Source organism: Saccopteryx leptura, chromosome 1 (assembly GCF_036850995.1).
Source record: "Saccopteryx leptura isolate mSacLep1 chromosome 1, mSacLep1_pri_phased_curated, whole genome shotgun sequence".
Lineage (NCBI taxonomy): Eukaryota > Metazoa > Chordata > Mammalia > Chiroptera > Emballonuridae > Saccopteryx > Saccopteryx leptura.
In genome coordinates, this window is record NC_089503.1 from 245,798,601 (window position 1) to 245,823,747 (window position 25,147).

General features: G+C 49.3%; 1 protein-coding gene across 8 annotated transcripts; it reads right to left on the minus strand.

The window, feature by feature from the left end:
• Window positions 1-438: 438 nt before the first annotated feature.
• Window positions 439-23,899, minus strand: SGTA (small glutamine rich tetratricopeptide repeat co-chaperone alpha). Of its 8 annotated transcripts, none has more exons than XM_066343172.1 (12): window positions 23,768-23,899; window positions 13,932-14,071; window positions 12,953-13,056; window positions 12,642-12,726; window positions 11,464-11,563; window positions 8,143-8,247; window positions 7,221-7,359; window positions 6,389-6,451; window positions 4,695-4,732; window positions 4,073-4,162; window positions 3,730-3,852; window positions 439-1,538 (listed from the first exon to the last, which is right to left on the minus strand). In XM_066343172.1, the coding sequence occupies exons 2-11, from the start codon at window positions 14,029-14,031 to the stop codon at window positions 3,738-3,740; spliced, it is 939 nt and encodes a 312-aa protein (XP_066199269.1). In that variant the 5' UTR covers window positions 14,032-14,071; window positions 23,768-23,899; the 3' UTR covers window positions 439-1,538; window positions 3,730-3,737. The 8 variants fall into 8 exon arrangements, with proteins under 8 accessions (XP_066199269.1, XP_066199262.1, XP_066199255.1 ...); XM_066343165.1 differs by having other exon boundaries at window positions 4,073-4,174; XM_066343158.1 differs by having other exon boundaries at window positions 7,221-7,374.
• Window positions 23,900-25,147: the final 1,248 nt, after the last annotated feature.

The window sequence follows — 25,147 nt, forward strand, 5'->3', positions numbered from 1 at the left end:
CCCTAGGACTGGGGCTAAGATGAGCCTGGAAGGTTCTTGGGCTCCTTCCTGCGTAGGACCACACCTCTTTCCTGAAACAGTTATAGAAGTGAGACTCTTTGGGTTACAGAATGGCAAATTTATGTGCCATGACAACATACTGTACTAGAAAAGCGGTGCACAATAATCTTACTGCTATGTCCCTGAGAACTTAGGCGTCTAGCTTGATTCCTGGGATCACCCTTACATGGGGAATGTGGGGGTGTCACTGGGGTCAAAGTTTAGGGAAAATCACAGAAAGCACAGAGGTTTGCTATTTCTGGAATCATCTGTGACCCCTGACACAAGGAGATTACAATCATGTCCTGTTAGGTAGTGATGTTATTCAGTGTCCAGTGATCTGGAAATTTGGGGCAGGAAGGGCAGGGGTGGCGCTGAGTGGTCAATGCAGAGACAGGCAGAGGTCACAATGTCTATTTATTCCCCACACATTACTCTCGTCACCATGGCTAGCACTTGAGTGAGGGCCACCTTGCCAGCTGAATGACTGCAAGGTGGCTGGCAGTGGCCCTTCTTCCTACTAGTTTCCTATAACACACAGCACTGGGTTGACCTTGCAGACCACTAGGGAGCCTCCAACACTGCTGCCAGGGCAGGGGGGCCTGACAGATTCCTTCCCAACCCCCAGCCCAAGCAGGGGATGCAGGGATGTCCATGGGGGCTTCGTATCTCAGGCAGGCACCTGGTCCTGGCTTGTGTCTGCCCTCCCTGGAGGCAGCTCTTGCCCATTCAACAACTGCAGGCTGAGGAGGGTGGACCCCAGAACAGCATGGGGTGCCTGCTGGGAGTCCGCGGGCGGTAAACACAGACAAGCTAGGACAGCTTGGGGGAAGGCCAGTCCTGAAGGTCTTGATCACGCTCCCTGTGGCCTGTCTGGTGTAGTACTGGGGAAGGAGGACTGAAGGGGGTAAAAAGCACGTCTATCAAAACATTCGATTGTCCCCAAAGCTGGCCCTAGGCACCCCAAGATGGTACCACTCCCGAAGGGGGAAGGGAAATAAAAATGTCTTTAGGAATCTGTAATAAGTTCCTCATGCAAAAGCCTGTGGTCCAAGGGCCCCAGTGGATGGTGGTGCCCAGACCATGGCTGGCAGTGAGCTCGTCCAAGTAGCCAAGGTTGACTCAGAAAGAGGATTCTCATGAAGACAGACCAAGGGAGCAGGACCCTAGAGCAGGATTTGGACGTGGCTGGACATAAACCAGTTGCTTCTTGGAGAGCAACCCGAGCGGAACATTCTAGAAAATATTTTAGTAACTGGGTTTTTGGAAATCAGTGCTGGTCTGCGTTCACAGCTTGCTGGCTCTGTTTTGAGAAGGGTCAGGGAGCCATGAGGGAGTACAAAAAGAGAGGGGAAGGTGAAGGGAAAAACCAAAAAGCATAAAAATCCATCTCATGCAGGTCCAATTTCTTTTTCCCTCTTAGGCAATCCAATGGGAGAAAATGGCAGAACACATGGAAGCTCCAGTCAGTTGGGAAGAACCCGATGGCGCTGGAACGACTGGAAGGATAAGACATGCAGCTCAAGTCAGTCAGGCAGCTGCCCAGATCGAGAGGGCATGACTGTGGCTGATGTGACTTGAGGCTGCCAGGTAAGCACAGGAGTGCAGCCATCATTGCACACTGTTCTGGGGTCCAGATGTGAAAAAGTAGGTGAAGGTACTTTGGGGATAAGGTTCTAACAAATATCAAATACAAAATTGACCTGAGCTATGTTTTCTCTTAAAATTAAGGCGAAAAAAATAAAAAAGAGGAAAAAAGTGCCCCAAACATTAGTTGCTCTATACTGAAAGATTAAAGTTGTTCTGCCTTTTTTTTTTTATAATTAAAAAAAAATTTTTTTTTAATTAATTTTTAGAGAGGAGAGTGAGAGAGAGAGAGAGAAAGAGAGAGAGAGAGAGAGAGAGAGAGAGAGAGAAGCGGGAGGGAGGAGCACGAAGCATCAACCCCCATATATGCCTTGACCAGGCAAGCCCAGGGTTTTGAACCAGCAACCTCAGCGTTCCAGGTCGACGCTTTATCCACTGCACCACCACAGGTCAGGCTGTTCTGCTTTTTAAAAATGTTTTTCCTTTACATTTTCTTTTTCTTTTTTGTATTTTCTGAAGTTGGAAATGGGGAGGCAGTCAGACAGACTCCCGCATGCGCCTGACCGGGATCCACCGGCACGCCCACCAGGGGGCGATGCTCTGCCCATCTGGGGCGTTGCTCTGCTGCATCCAGAGCCATTCCAGCGCCTGAGGCAGAGGCCATAGAGCCATCCCCAGCGCCCGGGCCATCTCTGCTCCAATGGAGCCTCACTGCGGGAGGGGAAGAGAGAGACACAGAGGAAGGAGAGGGGGAGGGGTGGAGAAGCAGATGGGCGCCTCTCCTGTGTGCCAGGCTGACGCTCTACCACTGAGACAACCGGCCAGGGCTTCCTTTACATTTTCTTATAAAAAATCATATTAAGGCCCTGGCCGGTTGGCTCTGTGGTAGAGCGTCGGCCTGGCGTGCAGGAGTCCCGGGTTCGATTCCCGGCCAGGGCACACAGGAGAGGCGCCCATCTGCTTCTCCACCCCTCCCCCTCTCCTTCCTCTCTGTCTCTCTCTTCCCCTCCCGCAGTGAGGCTCCATTGGAGCAGAGATGGCCCGGGCGCTGGGGATGGCTCCTTGGCCTCTGCCCCAGGTGCTAGAGTGGCTCTGGTCGCGACAGAGCGACGCCCCAGAGGGGCAGAGCGTTGCCCCTTGGTGGGCATGCTGGGTGGATCCCGGTCGGGCGCGTGCGGGAGTCTGTCTGACTGTCTCTACCCGTTTCCAGCTTCAGAAAAATACAAAAAAAAAAAAAAAATCATATTAAAAGGAAAATGTGAGGACAACAGAGGTGACGCCAAAGCAGGTTGGGAATGTTGGGAAGGAGAGTCACCTGCTATCCACACCTGGGAACAGAACCACCAGACAGACAGGGTGGAAGTCAGGCCTGGAGGACGGCTACCCAAGCCAGCCACTGCCACTAGAGACCCTCTGAATGCATGTTTAAGAAATTGCACATGTGCCTGACCAGGCGGTGGAGCAGTGGATAGAGCGTTGGACCAGGACGCGGAGGACCCAGGTACGAAACCCCGAGGTCGCCAGCTTGAGCGCAGGCTCATCTGGTTTGAGCACAGCTCACCAGCTTGAGCCCAAGGTCGCTGGCTTGAGCAAGGGGTCACTCGGTCTGCTATAGCCCCCCAACCCGGTCAAGGCACATATGAGAAATCAATCAATGAACAACTAAGGAGCCACAACGAAGAATTGATACTTCTCATCTCTTTTCCTTCCTGTCTGTCTGTCCCTTTCTCTTGGACACACACACATACAGAAATTGCACATGTAGCACATGCTTGTAGCAAAAACAAATCATGAACCCTGGGCAGAACACCTGGTATGAAGGAGAGGCAGGCACTGGCCTGTCCCCCCTCTGCCAGGCAGCCTTGTCTCACATCCACTGGGGCCACCAGACACTGTCTGCAAGTGCACAGAAAAGCACTCTGCCAGCACTTTCTGCACACTTGTCACCTGTGGACATTCAGCATTAGCCCTTCCAGGAGCTATGGGGTTTTCAGCCCGTGTCTCTCCATAAATGTTGGGAAGGACAAAAGCAAAATTCAGTGGAAACATCTGGAAGGGGGCCTACACCACCCCTCCCTGATCCCATGGCCCGAGGGGACTCACATGGGCGGTCATTCCTGCTGGTCGTCATTGCTGGCACTGGGCGTCCGACTTCGGATCTGACTTCGAAGCTGCTCGATCAACTCTGGGTTCTGCTGCTGCATATGCTGAGCAAACTGCTGGCCCCTGTGAGAGGTGCCAGGCTCAGCCGGGCTGGGACATACTGGCTGCTCCTCTGCCCATCATCATGTGGAAATGTGCCCTAGGCATTTGTCATGAGTCCCCCACATGTGGCACTCAAGGGCAGTGTGGCCACTAGCTGGAGGACACAGCACTGACACTTCCATTTTCCCATGTGGAGGGCACCTGCCCACCCACTGTGTCCCCACTATGCAGATCTACTCACGCCTGGATGAGACTGGCCAGGTCATTCTGTGAGGGGCTGGTGCCGGGAGTCCCCAAGGGGTTGTGGCTTCCAGAAATCATCCCAGACATGCTGCAAGAGAGCCTATGATTCATACAGTATGGCCAAGCCCACCCAGTCCCACAGTGGCTCCACTCAACCCTTGGCCTTTGGTAGCAAGAGAAGTTCTATCACCATCTGGCAGGTCCCTGACCAAAACCTATCCTCAGCCCACTCCCAGGTATAGCTTTTTGCCCCAAAGACACTGATTCCCAACTGGGCAATTCTGGCCTCCAAGTGACATTGAGAAATGTCTGTGACACAAAAAGGTACAACAGTCTGTGAGTCCATTTTAGTGAAATGTCCAGATCAGACAAATCCACAGAGACAGGAAGTGGATTAGTTGTTGCTGGGGGAGGGGGAGTAACTACAATGAGGATGGGGCTTCTTTTTGGGGTGATGGAATGTTCTGGGACTAGGTGGTGGTGACAGCTACATGACACTGTGAATGCACCTAATGCCACCGAATTGTAAACTAAATGGTTAAAATGGTAAATTTTATATGTTTTACCACAATAAAAAGATTTTTAAGCACAACACCTAGGGGAAAAGGGCTGTCACTTACAATTGCTGAACCTGAGGGTTGTTCATCAGGTTTGATGCCTGGAGAAAAAGAACAATCATCAGAGGACAGTTTCCAACATGTTCTGACTGAGAATATTCCCTCTCAGCATCCTGGGCTCTCCCGGCCCCGGCCCAGCGCAAGCACGTCACCCCAGGCGTTTGCTCGTCCACCCCTTCCCTATACCTCATTCCCTCCTCCACACTCTGAGACTCATGTTTCACCGGTTTCAACACTTTGGTCCATTTCAGGACTCGTATTCCAGGAGACTCCAGGGCGCCTACCATCTTCCCTGGCACAACTTAGGTTTCACTGGGTGGATGTATTTTATATCTTTTCCTGAGGCCACTGGACACGTTAGGAGAGCCAAGCAGTCCTAGTTTTGCTCTGTCAGTAAATAATACTGCACCAGGCCCTTGCGTGCCTCTACTTCTCCACTGGAGGCATCTCCTTAGAATTAGATCATGGAGTGGGGCGTGAGCACTGAAGAAGCGCCCACCAGGCCATTGCTTACGAGCTGCCTAACTTCCTGTAAAGGGGTAAAGGTTAAGTACTGTCAGTTTTCCGGGCCAGTCTGCCCCAACCAGTGACCTCTGTCAAGAGCCACAAGGCATGGATGGTTGTGCCAGTAAAAGTACACAAACCAGCAGTGGCTAGGTGGACGAGGACAAAAGGAGTGACTGTTGTTAGTCTCTGTGCCAGGATACCCTTTGGAGAGCCGATACCCACTCATCCCTGCCCACTGATGGAGACCTTGGCCTTCATTGGGGTTTTCGTAGGCCTACAATGAAAGCACAACCTGCCTGACCTGTGGTGGCGCAGTGGATAAAGCCTAGACCTGGAACGCTGAGGTCACCGGTTCAAAACCCCAGGCTAGCCTGGTCAAAGCACATTTGATGCTTTCTGCTCTTCCCCCCTTTCTCTTTCCTCTCTCTAAAAATCAATAAATAAAATCTTTAAAATATATATATATTAAAAAAAAAAAAAAAAGGAAAGTACAACCTCTGCTAACTCAGAGGTGAGACTCTCCTGGCTGTAGTGAGGTTGTTTCTCTGACTGGCACTGGGTTCTGGATTTTCTCTTCCTGAGAGTTTGAAACCCTTTACCCTAAGGCCCTGTGAACCATCAGTGAGGTCTCAGGCCAAGCTATGACCCAGAAATAGACATTTGAGTGCAGGGCCCAGCCTCCACAGGTCATGCTGGGAGTCTGCTCTCAAAGGACAGAAGTGCTTCCAGACGTAAGTCTTTGGTGGCACTTCCATCTTGGAGGCACTTAGTGCTCTAGTGCCGCATCTGAACCTGCAGGTGAGCCATATCACTATCACTATCCCCTGCAAGGAGCACACCATGCTGGGGCAGAAGGGAGGTAGTTTTCCTGGGTTCTTCAGTCAGGAGAGGTAGGATTCAGTTTGTCCTTTGTGCTCAATAATGGGGATTTCACTTGGAGCCATGTTGCCCCCAGGGGACACACGACAACAACGGAAATACCCGTGGCTCTCAGGACTAGAGGTCCTCTTGGCGTGGAGTGGGTGGGGCCGGGGATGCTGCTCCATACCCCACAGTGCCCAGAAAGGCCCCACTCCAGAGAGACCCCAGTGTTCACAGTGCCGTATCAGAGGCCTGGTCTTTGGCAGGCAGTAATGTGGCAGGCCCAGGTGGTGGGCAGGATGCTGCTGGGGGAAGATGAGGGCAGTTACCATGCTCATGAAGCCGGGGTTGTTCAACAGGCCCGCGATGTCAAAGCTGCCGACCCCTCCTGTCTGTGGGGACGAGGAAAGTGCTGTTTAGTGGCATCAGGACACAAGACCATGACACTAGCCCCAGAAACTGAAAGAAGACTCCACATGGGACCCATTTGGAGGTCTAAGAGTGCTTTGTAAAAGTCACAGCCCTGGTATCTATCACTTGGGAAGAGCACTGTGTTAACCTAGGAAAAGCCCTGTGTTATCCACATCTTTCATTTTCCGATGCTCTGACATCTGGGTGGACCCTGGAGGGATAGTCCCCACCCAGGGCAACCAATTCCTAGAGACAGTCAACTCACACAGCAGTTCACCTTTCAAATGTGAACCACTCAACCAAGAGTTCACTCCCACTCCGACCAGTATGCCCCTGCGCTAGTCCCCCTATGCCCCAGAGCTCCCAGAATTATTCAAACTAGCTAATCCTAAGCCTGTTTCCCCTGCGTCAGCCCTTCCTTCCCATGAAATCATAATAAAGGCTCTGGTCCACATTCCTCCCCTCCCTTTGCCTGAGGAGTGACCCAGGAGCTTCCCTGTGTGGCCTTGTAGCATATCCTCGCCTGTTTCTGGGGACTGGTGAGAATAAAAACATCTTTCCTCACAGGAATTTCTATATGTGTACCTTATACCTGATTAACTAAACGCCAGGGCCCCTAACAGCGCAGACGTTCTTTGCACACAGGTCAAGCCCAACCCTCAGCCTGTATGCTACAAGAGCATCTGCCCAGACTGCTCTGTGTTCTGTCTCCACAACAAAATCACATCCCTTGTTCCTGGGAGAACTCACAGGACTGGGCGCCTCTCTCAGTTTCTGTTCTGCTATCTTGAGGTTGGACTTGTATGTTTCGTTGTCAGGGTCCAGTTCCAGGGCCTTCTTGTAGTAGGCCACGGCCTCTGTGTGCTTGTTCAAACTGGAAAGCGCCAGGCTTGGGGGAGAGAAGCTGGAGATGAGGAGGAAAGGACCTGGGAGCTTCCGGCTCCTTCCTCAGCCTCCACACCCCAAACTGTCTTCATGTCGATGTCATCATTCCTTGTCTAGTCGGGGCTCCAGTGGAGAGGATACAACAGGGGGTCAGGGGAAGGGGTAAGAGGATGGACATATGACAACAATTCAAATGTACAGGCGCTGTGTCCTAGTGGTGGTACCCAATACCAAGGGCTTTGAAGGCACAAAGGATGGAGCACTGAGGGGACAGGGGTGGTCAGATATGTTTACTTGGTCCTGTCCCTGCTCCTAGCAGAGCTCCTAAAATCCCTGTAATTTCCTGAGTCATAGGTATATCCTTTGTTATTCATAAGGAGTCCCCTTTGATCACACTTAAAGAGGGTGACTGACTACATCCATGTGCCAGGAGGGTGGTGCACCTCCAACTCCACAGGAGCAGAGGCTCTGGCACCCCAAATCCAGGACCATGTTTGATTTTGCCGTCTGCCTCTTCATCTGGCTGTTCCATCTGCAGCCCTTCTAATAAACTAAAATATGTAGTTAAAAGCATTTTCCTGAATTCTGTGAGCCACTCTAGGGACTGAATTGAATGGCTGGATCTGCAGCTGATGCTGGAGTTGGTTGTATGGGATGGAAAACCCTCCAGACAATCAGAAGGGGAGAACTGTGGTGGATATGGGGTGAGGGGCAGTCCAGGCCCTAACAGAGAGACTGGTTGGATTTGGATCCTACTGGCCCCACAAAGTACTACCCAGGCACTCACCCCATTCTCCCATACGCTTTGCTGTAGGACGGGTCTATGCAGATGGCCCGCTCACAGTCCTGCACAGCCCCCGCGTAATTCCCCAGTTTGCTGTAGGCTGCGGCTCTGGGGAAACAAAGCAAGTGGTCAGAGCTGTGTCTGTCACTGGACACCTAGGATAAGCCATTTGGGGCCAGGCCTTGATTTCCCCATCTGCAAGTTAGGGTAGACACAGGTTGGGAAGGGGTGTGCAACACTGTTAGATGAATTTGGGCTCTAACAAGGTTATCCATCTGTTGGGCACCTGTGCTGGGGGTCTGTGGGGAGGGTACTGCCCTGTTTACCAGGCCAAACTGAGGCAGAGGGATGTGGCCCTACGCTGTAAGTAGACACAGTGACAGGACCTGTTTCTGAACCCCAGTCACAGGGCTCTGCCTTGCAGGCTCTTCCTGCTGAGGGGAGCTCATTCTCACTTTATGTTACCAAGTAAGTCTGAACCTCCTCTGCAACTTTTCTGTATACTCAGAATTATTTCCTCAAAATGAGTTTCTTAAAAACAGAAATCAAAACAAAAGCACTTCTATCCTAGAGGCAATGTGGACAAACTTTGGCATATATGCTTCTGATATTTTCTATATACTGTTTCCAAGGCTTCCACAGCTTTCACACCAACTGCAATGAGGCCCCCTGCTTTCCACAGTCCCTTTCATTAGCACAATATTCCGTACAATGAGTCTATATAACAGTTAATTTGGTTTCTCCTTTAAAAGCACAAGCCAGCCCTGGCTGGCTGGCTCAGCAGTAGAGTGTCGGGCCAGCGTGTGGAAGTCCTGGGTTCGATTTCCAGTCAGGGCACAAAGGAGAAGAGACTATCTGCTTTTCCACCCTTCCCCCTCTTCTTCTTCTCTATCTCTCTATTCCTCTCCCGCAGCCAAGGCTCCATTGGAGCAAAGTTGGCCCAGGCGCTGAGGGATGATTCCATAGCCTATGCCTCAGGCACTAGAATGGCTCCGGCCACAATGGAGCAATGCCCCAGATGGGCATGCCGAGTGGATCCCGGTCAGGCGCATGTGGGAGTCTGTCTGACTGCCTTCCCACTTCTGACTTTGGAAAAATACAAAAAAAATTTAAAAAATTAAAAAATTAAAAAAAAAAAAAAGCCACAAGCCAGCCCTGGCCAGGTGGCTCTGTGGATGGAGTACTGTCCCAGAGCACTGAGGTTGTGGGTTCAATCTTTAATGAGAACACATATGAAAAGCAACCAGTGGGTACAAAACTAAATGGAACTCAGTGGATGAGTTGATACTTTTCTCTCATCAATGGAAAAATTAAAAAAATAAAAACAAAATAAAAGCACAAGCCAGGACCCTGGCTGGATAGCTCAGTTGGTTAGAGTACTGTCCCAATATGCCAGGGTTGTAGGATCAATCCCCAGTCAGGGCACAAACAAGAATTGGCCAAGGCCTGACCAGGCGGTGGCACAGTGGATAGAGCGTCAGACTGGGATGCTGAGGACCCAGGTTCGAGACCCCAAGGTTGCCAGCTTGAGCGTGGGCTCGTGGCTTGAGCAAAAAAGCTCACCAGCTTGGACCCAAGGTTGCTGCCTCAAACAGAAGGTTGCTCGGTCTGCTGAAGGCCCGCGGTCAAGGCACATATGAGAAAGCAATCAATGAACTAAGGTGTCGCAATGAAAAACTGATGATTGATGCTTCTCATCTCTCTCCGTTCCCGTCTATCCCTGTCTACCTCTCTCTCTGTCTCTGTAAAAAATAAGTAAAATAAAATAAAATGTTAAAAATAAAAAGAATCGGCCAAGGAATGCATAGATAAGTGGAACAACAAATCAACATTTCCTCTCTCTCCCTCTCTCTCTCTCTCTCTCTCTCTCACTCTTTCTAAAAATCAAATAAAAAATAAAAATATTTAAAAGTACAGGCCAGGGTCAAATACATAGTGACAAAAAGAAAATTAGGTGGTGGACACACAATGGAATATATAGATGTCACGATACCAAGTTGTACACCTAAAATTTATATTATGTTATTAACCAATGTAACCCCAATAAATTTATTTTTTTAAAAACAAAGAAAAAAGAAAAGGTACAGACCAGACACAGTTCCTCACCATTGTCAATGCTGCCATCAGCATGTGCATGATACGTTATCCAAATTTGGGGTTATTTTTTTGGTTCCATATCTGAGTGGAGAATGGTGCCACCTAATTTTTTTACTTTTTTAGGTGAGAGGCAAGGAATAGTGAGGCAAATTCCTGAATGCACCCTGACCAGGATCCACCTGGAAATCCCCGCTGTGGGCCAATGCTTGGGTACTGAGCTATTTTTAGCACTTCAGACTGATGTGCTTGGACCAACTGAGCTATCCTCAGTGCCTGGAGCCATGCTCGAACAAATTGAGCCACTGGCTATGGGAGGGGAAGAGGGAAAGAAGGTAGAGAGGGATAGGGAGAGAAGCAGATGGTTGCTTCTCCTGTGTGCCCTGAATGGGAATCAAGCCCGGGATGTCCATATGCTGGGCCAACACTCTTATCCACTGAGCCACTGGCCAGGGCAATTTTTTTTTTTTAATTTATTGGTTTTAGTGAGAGAAGGGAGGGAGAGAGAGACAGACAGGAACATCGATCTGTTTCTGTGTGTGCCCTGACCAGGGATCAAAACTGCAACCTCTGAGCTTCCAGACGATGCTCAAACTAACCAAGCTATCTGGCCAGGGCTGGTGCCATCTAATTTTAACATCATCATTGATTTTTTTTTTGACAGAGACAGAGAGAGAGTCAGAGAGGGACAGACAGGGACAGAAAGACAGGAAGAGAGATGAGAAGCTTGATGCTTCAATTCTTTGTTGTGGCTCCTTAGTTATTCAATGATTGCGTTCTCCTATGTGTCTTGACCGCGGGGCTACAGCAGAGCAAGTGACCCCTTGCTAAAGCCAGCAACCTTGGGCTCAAGTCAATGACCTTGGGCTTTAAGCCACTGACCTTTGGGCTCCAGCTAGCTACCATGGGGTCACGTCTATGACGGTCTCGTCAGCACAAGCTGGTGAGCTCGTGCTCAAGCCAGATGAGCCTGCACTCAAGCTGGTGACCTCAGGGTTTCAAACCTGGGTCTTTCATGTCCCAATTCAATGCTCTCTATCCACTGCGCCACCACCTGGTCAGGGTCATCATTGACTTTGATCGACAGCTCACTGACTGCCTGACACTACATCTATCTGGGACTGTGGTGGGACAATCAGTAACCTATGGTACAAAAGCCTATCTGTTCTCAAGGATGCAAGGCTGGTCGGCCAGGCCCCTGAGCAGGCCTGGCAGGTACCTGTTATATACCTGTTACAGAAATAGACAGCATTGGCAGGGTTGAGCTCGATGGCTTTCCCATAGAAGTGCACGGCAGCCTCAAAGTTCTCAACTTTCATCTGCTCATTTCCTAAAGAGAAAGAAAAAGTACACTGGCTGTTCACAAAAGACATTAGGGGTCTGGGGTATCATTCTCAGCTCCTAAATGAAGGTCTAAGATTTGGGGGGGAGGATGTAACACTCAGGTGCAGGTGGCATTGAGTGTCTTGCACGGGCTCGCCTGAGCCAGAACTTGGTGATGGCAGCTGTTACTGCTCTGGTTGTGGTACTTAAGGATTTAAGTTTCAAATACTGTCATTTTTGCACCTTCTTTCAGAAACAGCCCGGTTTTAATGAGATATAATGCACATATCACAAAACTCACCCTTTAAAAATGTACAATTGAGTGTTTTTTTTAGTATATTCAGAGTTGTGCAACCATACCTCTATTTAACTCCAGAACATTCCATTGCTCCAAAAAGCAACCCCATCCTCAACAGTAGTCAATTTTCCCCTACCAGCCCAACAACCATGAACCCAATTCCTGTGTTTGTGGATATGCCTGTTCTAGACATTTCACATAAATGGAATCACACAGCGTGAACTTTTGTGTCTGGCTTCTCACTGAGCATCACATCCAAGCTGTAGTGTCAGTGCCTCGTTCCTTTTTGTGGCTGAGGAATATTCCAGTGCATGGATAGGCCACCTTAAATGTATCTGTTCACCAGTAGATGAACATCTGGGTGGTTTAGACTCTTGGACTACTATGAATTGTGCTCCTGTGAGTATTCGTGTACAAGCATACATATTTGTGGACGTGTGTTTGTATGTCTACTGAGCCCATACCCAGGAGTGGAACTGCAGGGTCATGTGACCATACTGTGCTTAACCATTTGGGAAGCTGTCAGACCACGTTCCACAGCACCTGAAATATTTTCATGCCCATTTATTGTGTGCGAGATCCGATTTCTCCACATCACCTTATCTATGTTCTTAAAAGCCATCCCTATCAGGCTCTCACCTGCAAAGCCCGTCTGCCATCCTCTGCCCAACAGCACCCCTCCCTCGGCTTCAAAGCCGGGCCGGGGACCAGCCTGCTGCATCCTCCTGCAACCCTGAAAGTCCAGGTGGGTAAGGTGCCCACTGGGTATGGAGAACCCTTCACTTACCTTCAGTCTTGAGGCGCTCTGCCTCGGCATAGTCCTCCTCTGAAGGCGGGGTTCGCTCAGGGCTCCTCAGGTTCTGTGGCATCTCCTGGCCCCAAAGCAAAGATGGCAGTCCCAATGTCCTTCTCCTAACCTGGCACCTTGAGCTTCCCTCCCTATCAGGGACCATTGATCTCTGAGAAAGAGAAACTCAGGCCCTGCTTGCAACACATGTGCCCCCTTCCCTCACCCAGGAGGTACATGCTTTGCAGCTGTTGGCTACCCATGCTGTTCTGACTATTCTGGGTGGTGACAGGGGCAGCCCCGAGGCTCACCTTGCCTGCAGCAGCTTCAAATATTTCTGGAAGAGTTTGAGGAAGTGCAAGGTCATTGTCTTCCACTGTCACTCCAAAAGCAGTCTCCAGGCACTGGATTGCAACTGCAAGGGACACAAAGGTATATTCTTCTGAACATACCTGAGTTTACTATCAGGGATCAGGGGGCAAGGCTCATGCTTAGTTTTCTTCAAGGGGATTGGCAAAGACTCTGGGGCACAACCCTGGTTTGGATTCTTCCTAGTCAGCCAAGAGCCTTGGGAAACTCAGGACGGACGGACAAGTCCTTGAGCCCTGAAAGCAAGGAAGTTTGGAGGAAGATGCTGTCCTTGCCAAGTGGGGCTTAGGTGGGTAACACCAGGGCTCTCTGTGGGTCCACGATGCTGGGGCTGCCTGGCTGGGAGGCTGAGGTGCTGAGCCCAGCCTGGAGTGCCACATGGGGGGCCAGATCCTGGGATGCTCTGCTAGACCTTCCAGGAGTTCGGCCAGAACCTGAAGCTCGAGATCAGACCGCCACCTGTTCAATCTTCACAACTGGGCTCCTTTCAGGAGTGGCACAATTGCATGTGGCCCAAACAGGATCTGTGCAGAACCCTGCAGCCACCTGTGCAAGGCTGCGCCGCCTGCCCTCTGCCACAGGACATACACGCCTCCTTTTCTTCCTGTGGAAGGCCTGGCCCAAAGCGATGGAGGGGTGGCACCTTGTGGTGGGGGAGGGGTCCTGGGCTAGAAGGCTGGAGAGCTCAGTCCTGTGACTGCCCAGGGCTTGGTGGCTTTGTCTGTGGAAGAAGGATGGGACTAGCATCCATGGCTGGGCAAGTGTGCTGGGCCTATCACACTCACCCTCTGGTGCTTCTAGGCACTGATGAAGGAAGGAGAAGTAGGGAGGAAGAGGAGCAAGAGTAAGAGGAGGCAGCGGGGGCATGAAGCTGGAGACAGGGGGACTCCATTCCCAGGGCCGAAGGAGGCCCGTGTGTACCTTCCAAGCTCTCCTGGGCATCAGATGAGAGTCCACCGTGCCGCAGCTGGTCATGCAGGAAGCGGATGATGGCGTAAGCCAAGCGCTTCTTGTTGTCCATCTTGAGATGGGAAGAGATAATGCCCGGGGGTTTTCAGGATCTGGAGACCCCAGGCAAGAGCATGAGAACGAGGCTGCTTAGTCAGGCACTACACTACCCACTCACAGATCCTGCTCTAGGCAGAGCTCTGCAGGTGTGTCCCCCAACTAAACTCATTGGCTACTTTTATCGGTGAGGTAAAAAGTTAATACCTACTTCACGGATAAGACACTGACACAACCAGGCTCAGAGCCCCTGATCTTGGAGGTGTGGGTGGATGGAGCACCCCTCACAGTCCCTCTTCCTTGTTCTCACAGAAGAGCAACAGTGCCCTGGGCCTGGTAGTCCTCACTCTTTCACTAGCTGGATAAGGGGGCACCTGGGCTCCCTAGAGACTCCCTCATATGGGCTGGAGCCCGGCAGGTCTGTGAATCCCAAGTTTCCAAGCCCTGGTGCCCCCGAAGGACAAGTGCAACACAGGCATCACAGCGAGACCGGAGCAGACTGAAAGGCCATGCAGGGCGTGTGGATCCCTTCCCAGGCCACCCAAGGACATCCTGGGTTCCTCTGGAACATGCTGTACTGGCAGGCTAGGTGTGAACCCACCCCAGGGGACACTGGGCTGTGTCCAGAGACATCTGTGGTTGTCATGACTGGGGGTGCTGCCTGACCAGGCAGTGGCGCAGTGGATAGAGCATCGAACTGGGATGCAGAGGACCCAGGTTCGAGACCCCGAGGTCGCCAGCTTGAGCACGGCCTCATCTGGTTTGAGCAAAAGCTCACCAGCTTGGACCCAAGGTCGCTGGCTCGAGCAAGGGGTTACTCGGTCGGCTGAAGGCCTGCGGTCAAGGCGCATATGAGAAAGCAATCAATGAACAACTAAGGTGTTGCAACACACAACGAAAAACTAATGATTGATGCTTCTCATTTCTCCGTTCCTATCTGTCTGTCCCTGTCTATCCCTCTCTCTGACTCTCTCTCTGTCTCTGTAAAGAAAAAAACAAAACAAAACAAAAAACAAAAAAAGACTGGGGGTGCTCCTGGTATTGAGTGGAGACCAGGGATGCTGCTCACCCCCTCTACACACACAGAGAGTGACCAAGCCGTGGTGTCCCTGGTGCTGAGGTGAAAATTAGAAACACGTGAGGCCTGACCTGTGGTGGTGCAGAGAACAGAACATCAACCTGGAATGCTGAGGCTACTGGTTTCAAATCCTGGGCTTGCTCAGTCAAGGCACATATGAGAAGCAACTATAAGTTGATGCTTCCCGCTCTTCCCCCAGGCCTTTGTCTCTTCCCTCTCTTTAAATCAATAAATAAAACCTTTAAAAAAATAAAATAAGAGGAAAGAAACATATGGAGTCTGCTACCAGATGGCCTGTGATGCATCTAGCTCCCGCCATACAGCAACCTCTGAAGTGCATCATCGCTCCCAATCAGAAAGGACACAGGAGCGGGATGGACCCTACACACTGCCCAAGCCCCTCATATCTACTCAGCATGGCTGGGAGCCATGGTGTAAAGCATCTTGGTCCACCTGAAACACCTTCAGTGGGGTGAATAGCCTGTGCCACTAGAAATCCAGAAGTGGGTTTCCTGATCACATTATTATTAACCCATCACTGGCCAGAGATCAAAAGAGCAAGTCATTAACACCCAGGCTGTACAAGCTGACTGATAGCACACTGAAGTGATGCATGCATTTGGCACCTAAAAGTTGAGGTACAAGGGCAGTCAAAGTGTGCGATGCTAGCCATGCTCCAAGCTGTCTCCAGTTCGTGAAAAACCACATCCACCAACAACTGCTTCTTGAAAAAAAGGAAGAGGAGTCAGACACAGAAGGCCACACCATGTGATTTAATTTATGTGAAATGCCCAGAACAGGCAAATCCAGAGAAAGGAAGAGAGTTTGTGGTTGGTTGTCAGGGGTTGGGGAGTGGCAGCTAATGGGGACTCGGCTTCTTCCAGGGGTTATGGAATGCTCTGGAACTTGTGGTGACAGGTGCACAACTCTGAATATACTAAAATCTACTGGTTTTTATGGCATGTGAATTACATCTCAATTTCTAAAAAGGCAAAAAGCTTGGCCCCCATCAGTGGCTCAGTGGATAGAACGTTATCCCCCTGTGCCGAGGTCACAGGTTTGATCCCTGGCCAGGGCACATATGAGAAGCAACTAATAAGTGTCCAACTAAATGGAAAACCTAAGTGGAATAAGTTGATGATTCTTTCTCCTTCCTCCCCTTTCTCAAATCAATGGGGAAAAAAAATTAAAAGTAAATAAAAAGGGAAAAACTTAAATAGCTGTGTTTTGTACAGCTGGACAGGGAGTGACAGCCATCCCGGAAAGCTACGGGAGGATGGTGATTAGTCCCCCCCACTGCCACTATTTCTGGACACTGTAAGTCTTTACCAAGCATCTTTGGCCTAAGAGCATCCTTGGAACCAGGTCTGGGATCAGTATGTACCAGAGCCCAGGGTTACAACTGGCCAGTCCGAGGTCCAGAGGATCTTGGGGGCAATGCTCAGGAACCCCGGAAGATCAACTACAACCTGCTTGTTTAAAGACACTGAAGCCCATAAAAAGGTGATTCATCCTCCCCAGATGGAGGATCCCAAGAGAGAACTGGCCATGTGCCGGCCTCCAAACCCAAGGAGACAGATATGCTGCTAAGAACGTCAACAATGTTTTTGTTTTACATATGTATTTGACAGATAGCAGCATGATTCACAGTACCTAAAAGGTAGACAGAATTCCAATGCCCATTGACACATGAGTGGATAAACACAACGTGGTCCACCGTACCATGGAATATTATTCAGCCTTAAGAAGGGAATTCTGACACCTGCTATGAGATGGATGAACCTTGAGGACATTATGCTCAGTGAAATAAACCAGACACGGACAAATACTGTGGGATTTCACTCATGGGAGGTCTTCAGGGGAGTCAAATTCAGAGACAAAGTAAATGGTGTGTGACGGGGCTGGAGGAGGGGGAAGTTAATTTTTAATGGGGACAGAGCTCTAGTTTGGGAAGATAAGAAAGTTCTGGAGATGGATGGTGGTGATGGCTACATAACAATGTGAATGGTAATTTTTTTTAATGTTTATTTTATTGATTTTTAGAGAAAGAAAAGGTGAGAGCAGGAGGGAGACAGGAGCATCTGTTCCTGTATGTGCCTGGCCCAGAAATGGAACCGGCAACCCCTGTGCTTCGTAATGATGCTCTAACCAACCAAGCTATCTGGCCAGGGCATGAATGGTAAATTTTGTATCTATTTTACTACAAGTAAAAAAAAAATTTTTTTTTCAAAGGTCTTTCCCTTTGGATATAAACCTCTGAGATCCCAGGTGCCAAACCTTTTTGCATAGTATGTTCTAAAATAAGGGTCAAGTGTCACATTTGGGCAGCTGTCTGCTTAGCTGAGAATGGCCTTTGCATTCCTATGTATGGAAGTGCCTACATAATATGCTTGATTTTGCCTTGTGGCCCCCAAAGCCAATAGCATTTACCACTTGGGCCTTTATGTTTGCTGACCACTCCCCTTAACTGTAATGCCAGGGTCTCACAGAGCAGTTCACAAGTTCAGACAGGTGGCAAGGCAAGATGAGCAGCTGGATGGACTCTGCCTCAGTGTCCTGGGCACCATTTCTGAACGAGTTTCCCGTTGGCCCTCAAGAGCCAGTACTGAATCATGCAAAATTCACGCTGGATTCTGGGATGGGTGGGAGCGTGGGGGAGAAGCGGGTCTGCTTTCCCTTCTGGGAAACTAGTGGTTCCTGGTGGTGACTGGTGTTCGCTTAATTTATTTATTAAAAAATAAATCAGGCCCTGGCCAGTTGGCTCAGTGGTAGAGTGTTGGCCTGGCACGTGGAAGTCCTGGGTTTGATTCCTAGTCAGGGCGTATAGAAGAAGCGATCATCTGCTTCTCCAACCCTCCCCCTCTTGCTCCTCTCTCTCTCTTTCTTCTCCTCCCTTCCTGTAGCCAAAACTCGATTAAAGTGAGTTGGCCCCGGGTGCTGAGGATGGCTCCCTTGCCTCTGCCTCAGGAGCTAAAAATGGCTCTGGTTGCAACAGAGCAAGGGCCCCAGATGGGCAGAGCATCGCCTCTTAGTGGGCTTGCCAGGTGGATCTCAGTCAGGGTGCATGCAGGAGTCTGTCTCTCTGCCTCCTCTCCTCTCTCTAAAACAAACAAACAAACAAACAAACAAAAAACTAATCTTCTGCATAACTGTCTCCTGCCCTCCTGGACTGAGCTGAGGCTGGAGGGGTGACTACCAAGAGGATCATCAAAGGTTTAGGAAATGGAAAAATGAAGTCACAGTCATTTCTGGCATGCTTCCAGTTCGTCCAAAGCTCCTGGCTCTTTATATCTCAGGTCTTTTGCTTACGTTGCTCCTATCCTTCCTGTCCCCACTGAACTAATTTAAGGCAACTCACTGCCTGCCTCCAAGCTTCTGGTCTATTGATGTGACTTCCTCCCAAGTCAGCTCCCCCAGTGTGACATACTAAATGGCAACAAGTCAGGGCCCCCTGGAGCCTGCCTTGGCCAGTGTATGGATGACAAACCAGGGACATCCCATTTCCATGAAGGACAAGATCTGGAGTCAAAATGCCTTAGGTCCAGCCATTTCTGCCCAAGGTCAGCTACATGTCACCTTCCCTATTCATGTCACACCTACAAGAGCCCCAGTTGATGCCTTTACTTTATTCTTCTATAAAATGGGTTAACAGAGGTGTCTTCTTTTTTAAAAAAATTTTTTGTGTGTGACAGAGGCAGAGAGAGGGACAGACAGGGACAGACAAACAGGAAGGGAGAGAGATGAGAAGCATCAATTCTTTGTTGTGGCACCTTAGTTGTTCATTGACTGCTTTCTCATATGTGCCTTGACCATGGGGCTACAGCAGATCGAGTAACCCTTTGCTCGAGCCAGCGACTTTGGGTCCAAGCTGGTGAGCTTTGCTCAAACCAGATGAGCCCGTGCTCAAGCTGGCGACCTCGGGGTTTCGAACCTAGGTCCTCCCAGTCTAACACTCTATCCACTGCGCCACCAACTGGTCAGGCAACAGAGTCGTCTACACAGGCTGTCGTGAGAATGCAGCAATCTAATGCAGGGTTTCTCCATCTGGGCACTATTGATATATGGATCCTTTTCTGTGTAAGGAACTTTCTTGTACACTATCGGATATTTACTAGCATCCCTGGCATTCGTCTAATGTCCCCTGGGAGCTGCAGGTGGGGACAGGATCATCCCAAGTGAGAATCCCCGGGTCAGGGGAGTCCACTGACTCCAGGAGACTATATGCCATAACCATTTGACTACTGAGGTCTTAGGAGGCTGTACATATTTAAATATAAATACTGAGTGAGAGGAGAGGAGGTGCCTCTTAGATGCTGGGGTCACCCTGGTTTATACTGTCTGACCATTGGGGAATTATACTGGTGTCTAGTGTAAGCAGGGATTAAATTCACTATTTTTCCAAATAATTAAAGCAAGGTTTCTCCCAGGTGGCACTGCCGACATGGGGGCTGGGTCATTCTCTGTGTGTGTGTGTGTGTGGGGGGGTAGTCCTGGGTACTATAGAGAATTGGGCAGAATCCTTGGACCCCACTCACTGGATTCCAGGAGTACCTCCTGAGTGGTGACAATCACAGATGTCCCCAGACATGGCCAGACCACCCCCAGCTGAAAATCACTGATAGACACTAGGTATAAAAAATAAAGACTCTATATCAGCATAAATCAGATTTCCTGGCCAAATGGTTTTGCTACAAACTTTGGGCAGTCTTCCGTGTGCTGAATATTTTAAAGAGCAGAAAAGGAACTGTGGGTCCACAGCAGAGGATTGGGCAGTGTTTGACAGGGGTGGTCTCTAAAAACTGCTGCCTCTCCTCTCACCTCACTAGGCAGGGAGAACAGGGAACAATGTGTACATCTGACTTTAACACACAGTTTTAAGATGAACAAACTTTCTGCTCCTCACAGAGCAGGGTCCAGCCTGACACGGGGACAACACTTTTGCTCGATGGCTACTAGGCACTCTGTGTCTTTGGAACAATCACAACTTGTAAGTCTTTGGCTGCCAGACAACATTCTCAAAGGCCTACTCTCTTTTAACAGTGAGGCCTGTATGAACTCTCAGAAGCACCACCAGGGAGCAGGACACAGGAATGAGCCTGGTGAGGGTGAGTGGGCGCTGTCCCAGGGTATGGCGGGGGTCAGGGAGACAGCTCCCCTTTAGCACCTTTCAGAATCCCTTCCATCTGTCACTTTAAAAAAAAAAGATTTCTTGATGTTTACAGAGAGAAGAGGAGGGATTAGAAATATCAACTTATAGTTGTTTCACTTTAGTTGTTCATTGATTGCTTGTCATATGTGCCTTGACTGGGTAAGCCCAGGGTTCCAAACCAGTGACCTCAGTGTCCTAGGTCAACACTCTATCCACTGTGCCACCATTGGCCAGGCCAGCTCTGTCCACTTTTCATTTTATTATTAAAAGAAAAAGTTCTATTCCTTATATTTCTCTGCCCAGGACTGATCACTCAAAAGGATAAAATTGTACACCTTACTAAAATGAATGACCCACCCCCACACCCAAGGAGAAGCACCCACTCTTTGAAGGACAGCCCACCACTTTTGTGGGTGTTCCTCCCACCAATCCTAGGCCACTGGAGGTACCCAAGAAAGGCTGCCCCAAAGCTAGAACTAGGGTTCACATCCCATAGCACAGCCCTGTTTACTTCTAAAATGCCACCAGCTTGTCCTGCACACTTACAAACCCTCCCTGAAATGTTAACAAGACATGTGCATAGCCCCTCAGCACTAGTGTGTCACCTGCTGGGCTCCAAAGTCTGTGCTCCACTCAAACCAACTACTCACCTTTCCTTCAATCCACTGGGAAAACTCTTATTCTCCCCTTGAGAATAAGCTGCAAGGTTACCTCCTCAGGCAGAGCTAGACACCCCCTTTTTCCAGCAAGGTCCAAGCACTATTCCCCAGCATCTCCTCCACGGCTCTTTCCTGGCCTGTCTTCAGCCAGCAGACTAGGAGCCACTGGACAGATTATCTTCTTTTGAACCCCAGCACTTGATGGCATTTGATCCATATGGATTCAAAAATGTGAGGTCACTGTCAAATTCAGAGCTACACAAACAGGTTCCTTGGGGAAGTCATTCTCTTTGGGTCTCAGTATCGTCATCTTAGAAGGCCTTTGGCCTTGCCTACCTACCCACAATCCCCTTTATTCCTTGCACCCTGAGTAACTCCCACTTCAGCTCCAGTTGGGTCTTGGCCAAAAAATGTATGACCAAGTAAAACTACAGTCATTGACCTGAGGTAGAGCTTAACCCCATTTAGAGTCACTCATTCTTCCAGGATGATTGAATTAAAACCTCAGATGAAATCCCTGGAATGTCAAGGATTTTTCCAGGCACAGAGCTAAGTGCTATACATTCAATGGCTTATTTTAGTGGTCAGCAAACATTTTTTGTAGGCCAGAGTAAATTTCTTGAGCTTCACAAGCCACAGGATCCCCACAGCAACAACTCAACACTGCTATTATGGTGCGAAAAAAGCCACAGATATTAGTGTATGCCATTTGACATAACTGTGTTTCCACAAACATTCATTAGGCTTCCCAATCAGTTTGCTGAGACCCTGACTTGTTTAACCTAATCCCTATTCTACAGAAGGTAAAACTGAGGCTTAGAAAGATAAGGGCACCACTTAAAGTCATCCAGCTAAGAAGATATAAATAAATTTTCAACCCAGGCAGTCTGACTCAAGAGTCTAAACTCCAGCCTGACCGGGCGGTGGTGCAGTGTATCGGACTGGGATGCGGAGGACACAAGTTCAAAATCCCGAGGTCGCCAGCTTGAGCATGGGCTCATCCGGTTTGAGCAAGGCTCACCAGCTTGAGCCCAAGGTTACTGGCTCGAGGAAGGAGTCACTCGGTCTGCTGTAGGCCCCCGGTCAAGGCACATATGAGAAAGCAATCAATGAACAACTAAGGCAGGGGAAGTCAACCTTTTTATACCTACCGCCCACTTTTGTATCTGTTAGTAGTAAAATTTTCTAACCGCCCACCAGTTCCACAGTAACAGTGATTTATAAAGTAGGGAATTTTACTTTATAAAATTCATATAGCAGAGTTACAGCAAGTTAAAGCATATAATAATAATTACTTACCAAGTACTTTATGTCGGATTTTCGCTAAGTTTGGCAGAATAAATCTTTATAAAACAACTTACTATAGTTAAATCTATCTTTTTATTTATACTTTGGTTGCTCTGCTACCACCCACCATGAAAGCTGGAACGCCCACTAGTGGGCAGTAGGGACCATGTTGACTACCACTGAACTAAGGTGTCGCAACGAAAAACTGATGATTGATGCTTCTCATCTCTGTCTGTTCCTGTCTGTCTGTCCCTATCTATCACTCTCTCTGTCTCTGTAAAAAAAAAAACACAACACAAAGAGAACAAAACAAAAAACTAAGGAGCCGCAACAAAGAATTGATGCTTCCCATCTCTCTCCCTTCTTGTCTGTCTGTCCCTATCTGCCCCTCTCTTTATCTCTATCTCTGTCACAAAAAAAAAAAAAAAAAAAAAAAAATTTAAATTCCAAAGTGCACTTTCTGCTTCCTACAAAAATGGATGTTCATGCAAAACCTTGCAGATTTCTTGGGGTTCACTCCCCCCCATTCCCATAGAAGCCCTGGGGGTGAAGAATCACTGGTGTAGGGCAGGGTTTAACTGCTAACATATGGGGCGATCATTTTCTGGGGAACCATCCTGGCACTGTGGGGAGATGAGCAGCATCCCTGGCCCCCCAACCACTTGATGCCAGGGATAATGTCTAGGGAGAGGAAAAAACAGACTAAACAAAGAATCAGGGATAGAAACAAAAGAAATAGGAACATCACTTAGGGACACAGGGTGCACAACCCTGTTCTTACATCTAATGATTAAATCAGTCATTCTATAAAGAGCTATTAATAAGTACCGGGAGCCTGTTTAAAGAATGTTCTCACATAGACCCTAGGAGGCATATACTTATACAGTCCCCACTACAGAAAATAAGTGCTGCTCAGAGGGGAAGCGACTTGCTCAAACTTACACAGCTAGGAAGAGGTGGTGCAGCTGGTCCCCAAGCCTAGATTTCTCCCGCCTCTAACACAATATGCAGAAGACAGTAAGTGTGAAATAAGACGAACTGCTTGGCGCCTTTGAGCTCTCACTTTGCGCTGAGCCCTGTGGCTTTAATCCTCCCCAAACCCTGAAGCAGGGACTGTGACAATGCCCGTTTTACAGAAGGGAAAACTGAGGTTCTGAGAAGTCAAGAGCTGGCCAAGGTCATGCACCTGGAGAGCAGCGGCGCTGGGACAGGAGCCACGACCTGAGTATCATGAAAAGGGGCCCCACCGATTTAAAGGATAGTGTTTCCGGACAGCAGCAGACACCCCACGAGTGTTCACCATGTGAGGGGCAATTTTATTTCCTGTTTTCCACCCACGGACCTGCGAACCAGCATTTCCCAGGTCAGGGGTCCAAAGAAGAGAAGCCACGGCCGGCGAGGGCTAGTCCGACGATGCCCGGCCTCAGTTTACCTTCCGCCATCGCCCAATCACAGCGCCCTCCGGATCACGCGGCGACTCCAACCCCAGACCGACCTCACCTTACGGGCCCCGGAGCTCCAGATGCCCGGAGCCGCTGACCTGAAGCCAGTCTGGTTCAACGCCAAGCCACCAACTCACCTCTCAAGCGGCCGAATCCCGACCCACCGACGGCTGCGCTTGCGCAGCGCGGCGGCGCCCGACCCCGCCTCCCAACAGGGACGCCTGCGCGAAAGGAACCAACTCGTGCAGGCCCTCATTTTACGCAGGCGCATCAATTGTCCGGGCAGGAGTGGGGGAAGTGACGCTATTTAGAGGCGGGAACGAGCTGGTCGTTAGGGTAACTGACCTTTGCGACCGAATAAAGGCCGGAAATCAGGACTTACTGTCCTCTAGAGTGGAGAAGGAGCCATGCATGGTGGGACAGTGGCGGACTCTTGTGGGTAGGCGGAACCGGTCACGTGGTGCCCAACCGGCCACGTGGTGCAGCTGCGTTGGGCTCTGGTGACCAGAGCTGTCATCCGCGTTGTGTAAATGGGAGCAACTGTTATCCACTTTGTCCATTTACTCACCCATCCGTCCACCCACTCACTCAAAAATGCATTCTTTCATTCATTCAATCCATAAGACGTAAAGTAATACACATATTGTACACAGGTGCCTAGTAGTCAGCAAATATTTACTGCAATCTAACTATAAAAACTAGCAAAGGAGCAAAGTGCTTGCTCTCATTACCTTGTATTGAGGTAGATGGATAATAAAACAGTAACTAGTAAATAAATTAATGAGTTTCACTTACTGGCAAGCTATAAGGAAAAAATGGGATGCTGTGGTTGTGATTGGGGAGGTAAATTGGCTGGGATGGTTAGGGAAGGCCTCTCTTTTAAAATGTGGATTTGGAGGAAAAACACTCCAGGAGCAGGGAACAGTGAAAAGGAAGACTAAAATAGAATTAAGCTTGGTGCACTTAATAGAGATTGAGTAATGAGAAATTCCCTAGGATGACTCAGAACTGCCCATCACTAGTGTTAAAGTTGCCAGACGTGTTCTCCCAATTAATTTTTATCCTATTTAAAACGCATGCACATTTAACACCCTGGATTGATTTAATTTCTTTTGCAGAAACTTAAGAGGTGGTTTTTTTTTGTTTTTTGTTTTTACAGAGACAGAGAGTCAGAGAGAGGGATAGATAGGGACAGACAGGCAGGAAAGGAGAGAGATGAGAATCATCAATTATCAGTTTTTCCTTGCGACACCTTAGTTGTTCATTGATTGCTTTCTCATATGTGCCTTGACGGGGGGGGGGGGGGGGGGGGGGGGGGGGGGCTTCAGCAGACCAGTAACCTCTTGCTCGAGCCAGCTTTGCTCAAACCAGCTAAGCCTGTGCTCAAGCCGGGGACCTCGGGGTCTTGAATCTGGGTCTTCCGCATCCCAGTCTGACTCTCTATCCACTGCGCCATCGCCTGGTCAGGCAAGAGGTGGGTTTTTAATTTTTTAATTTTTTTTGCAAGTTTGACTCTA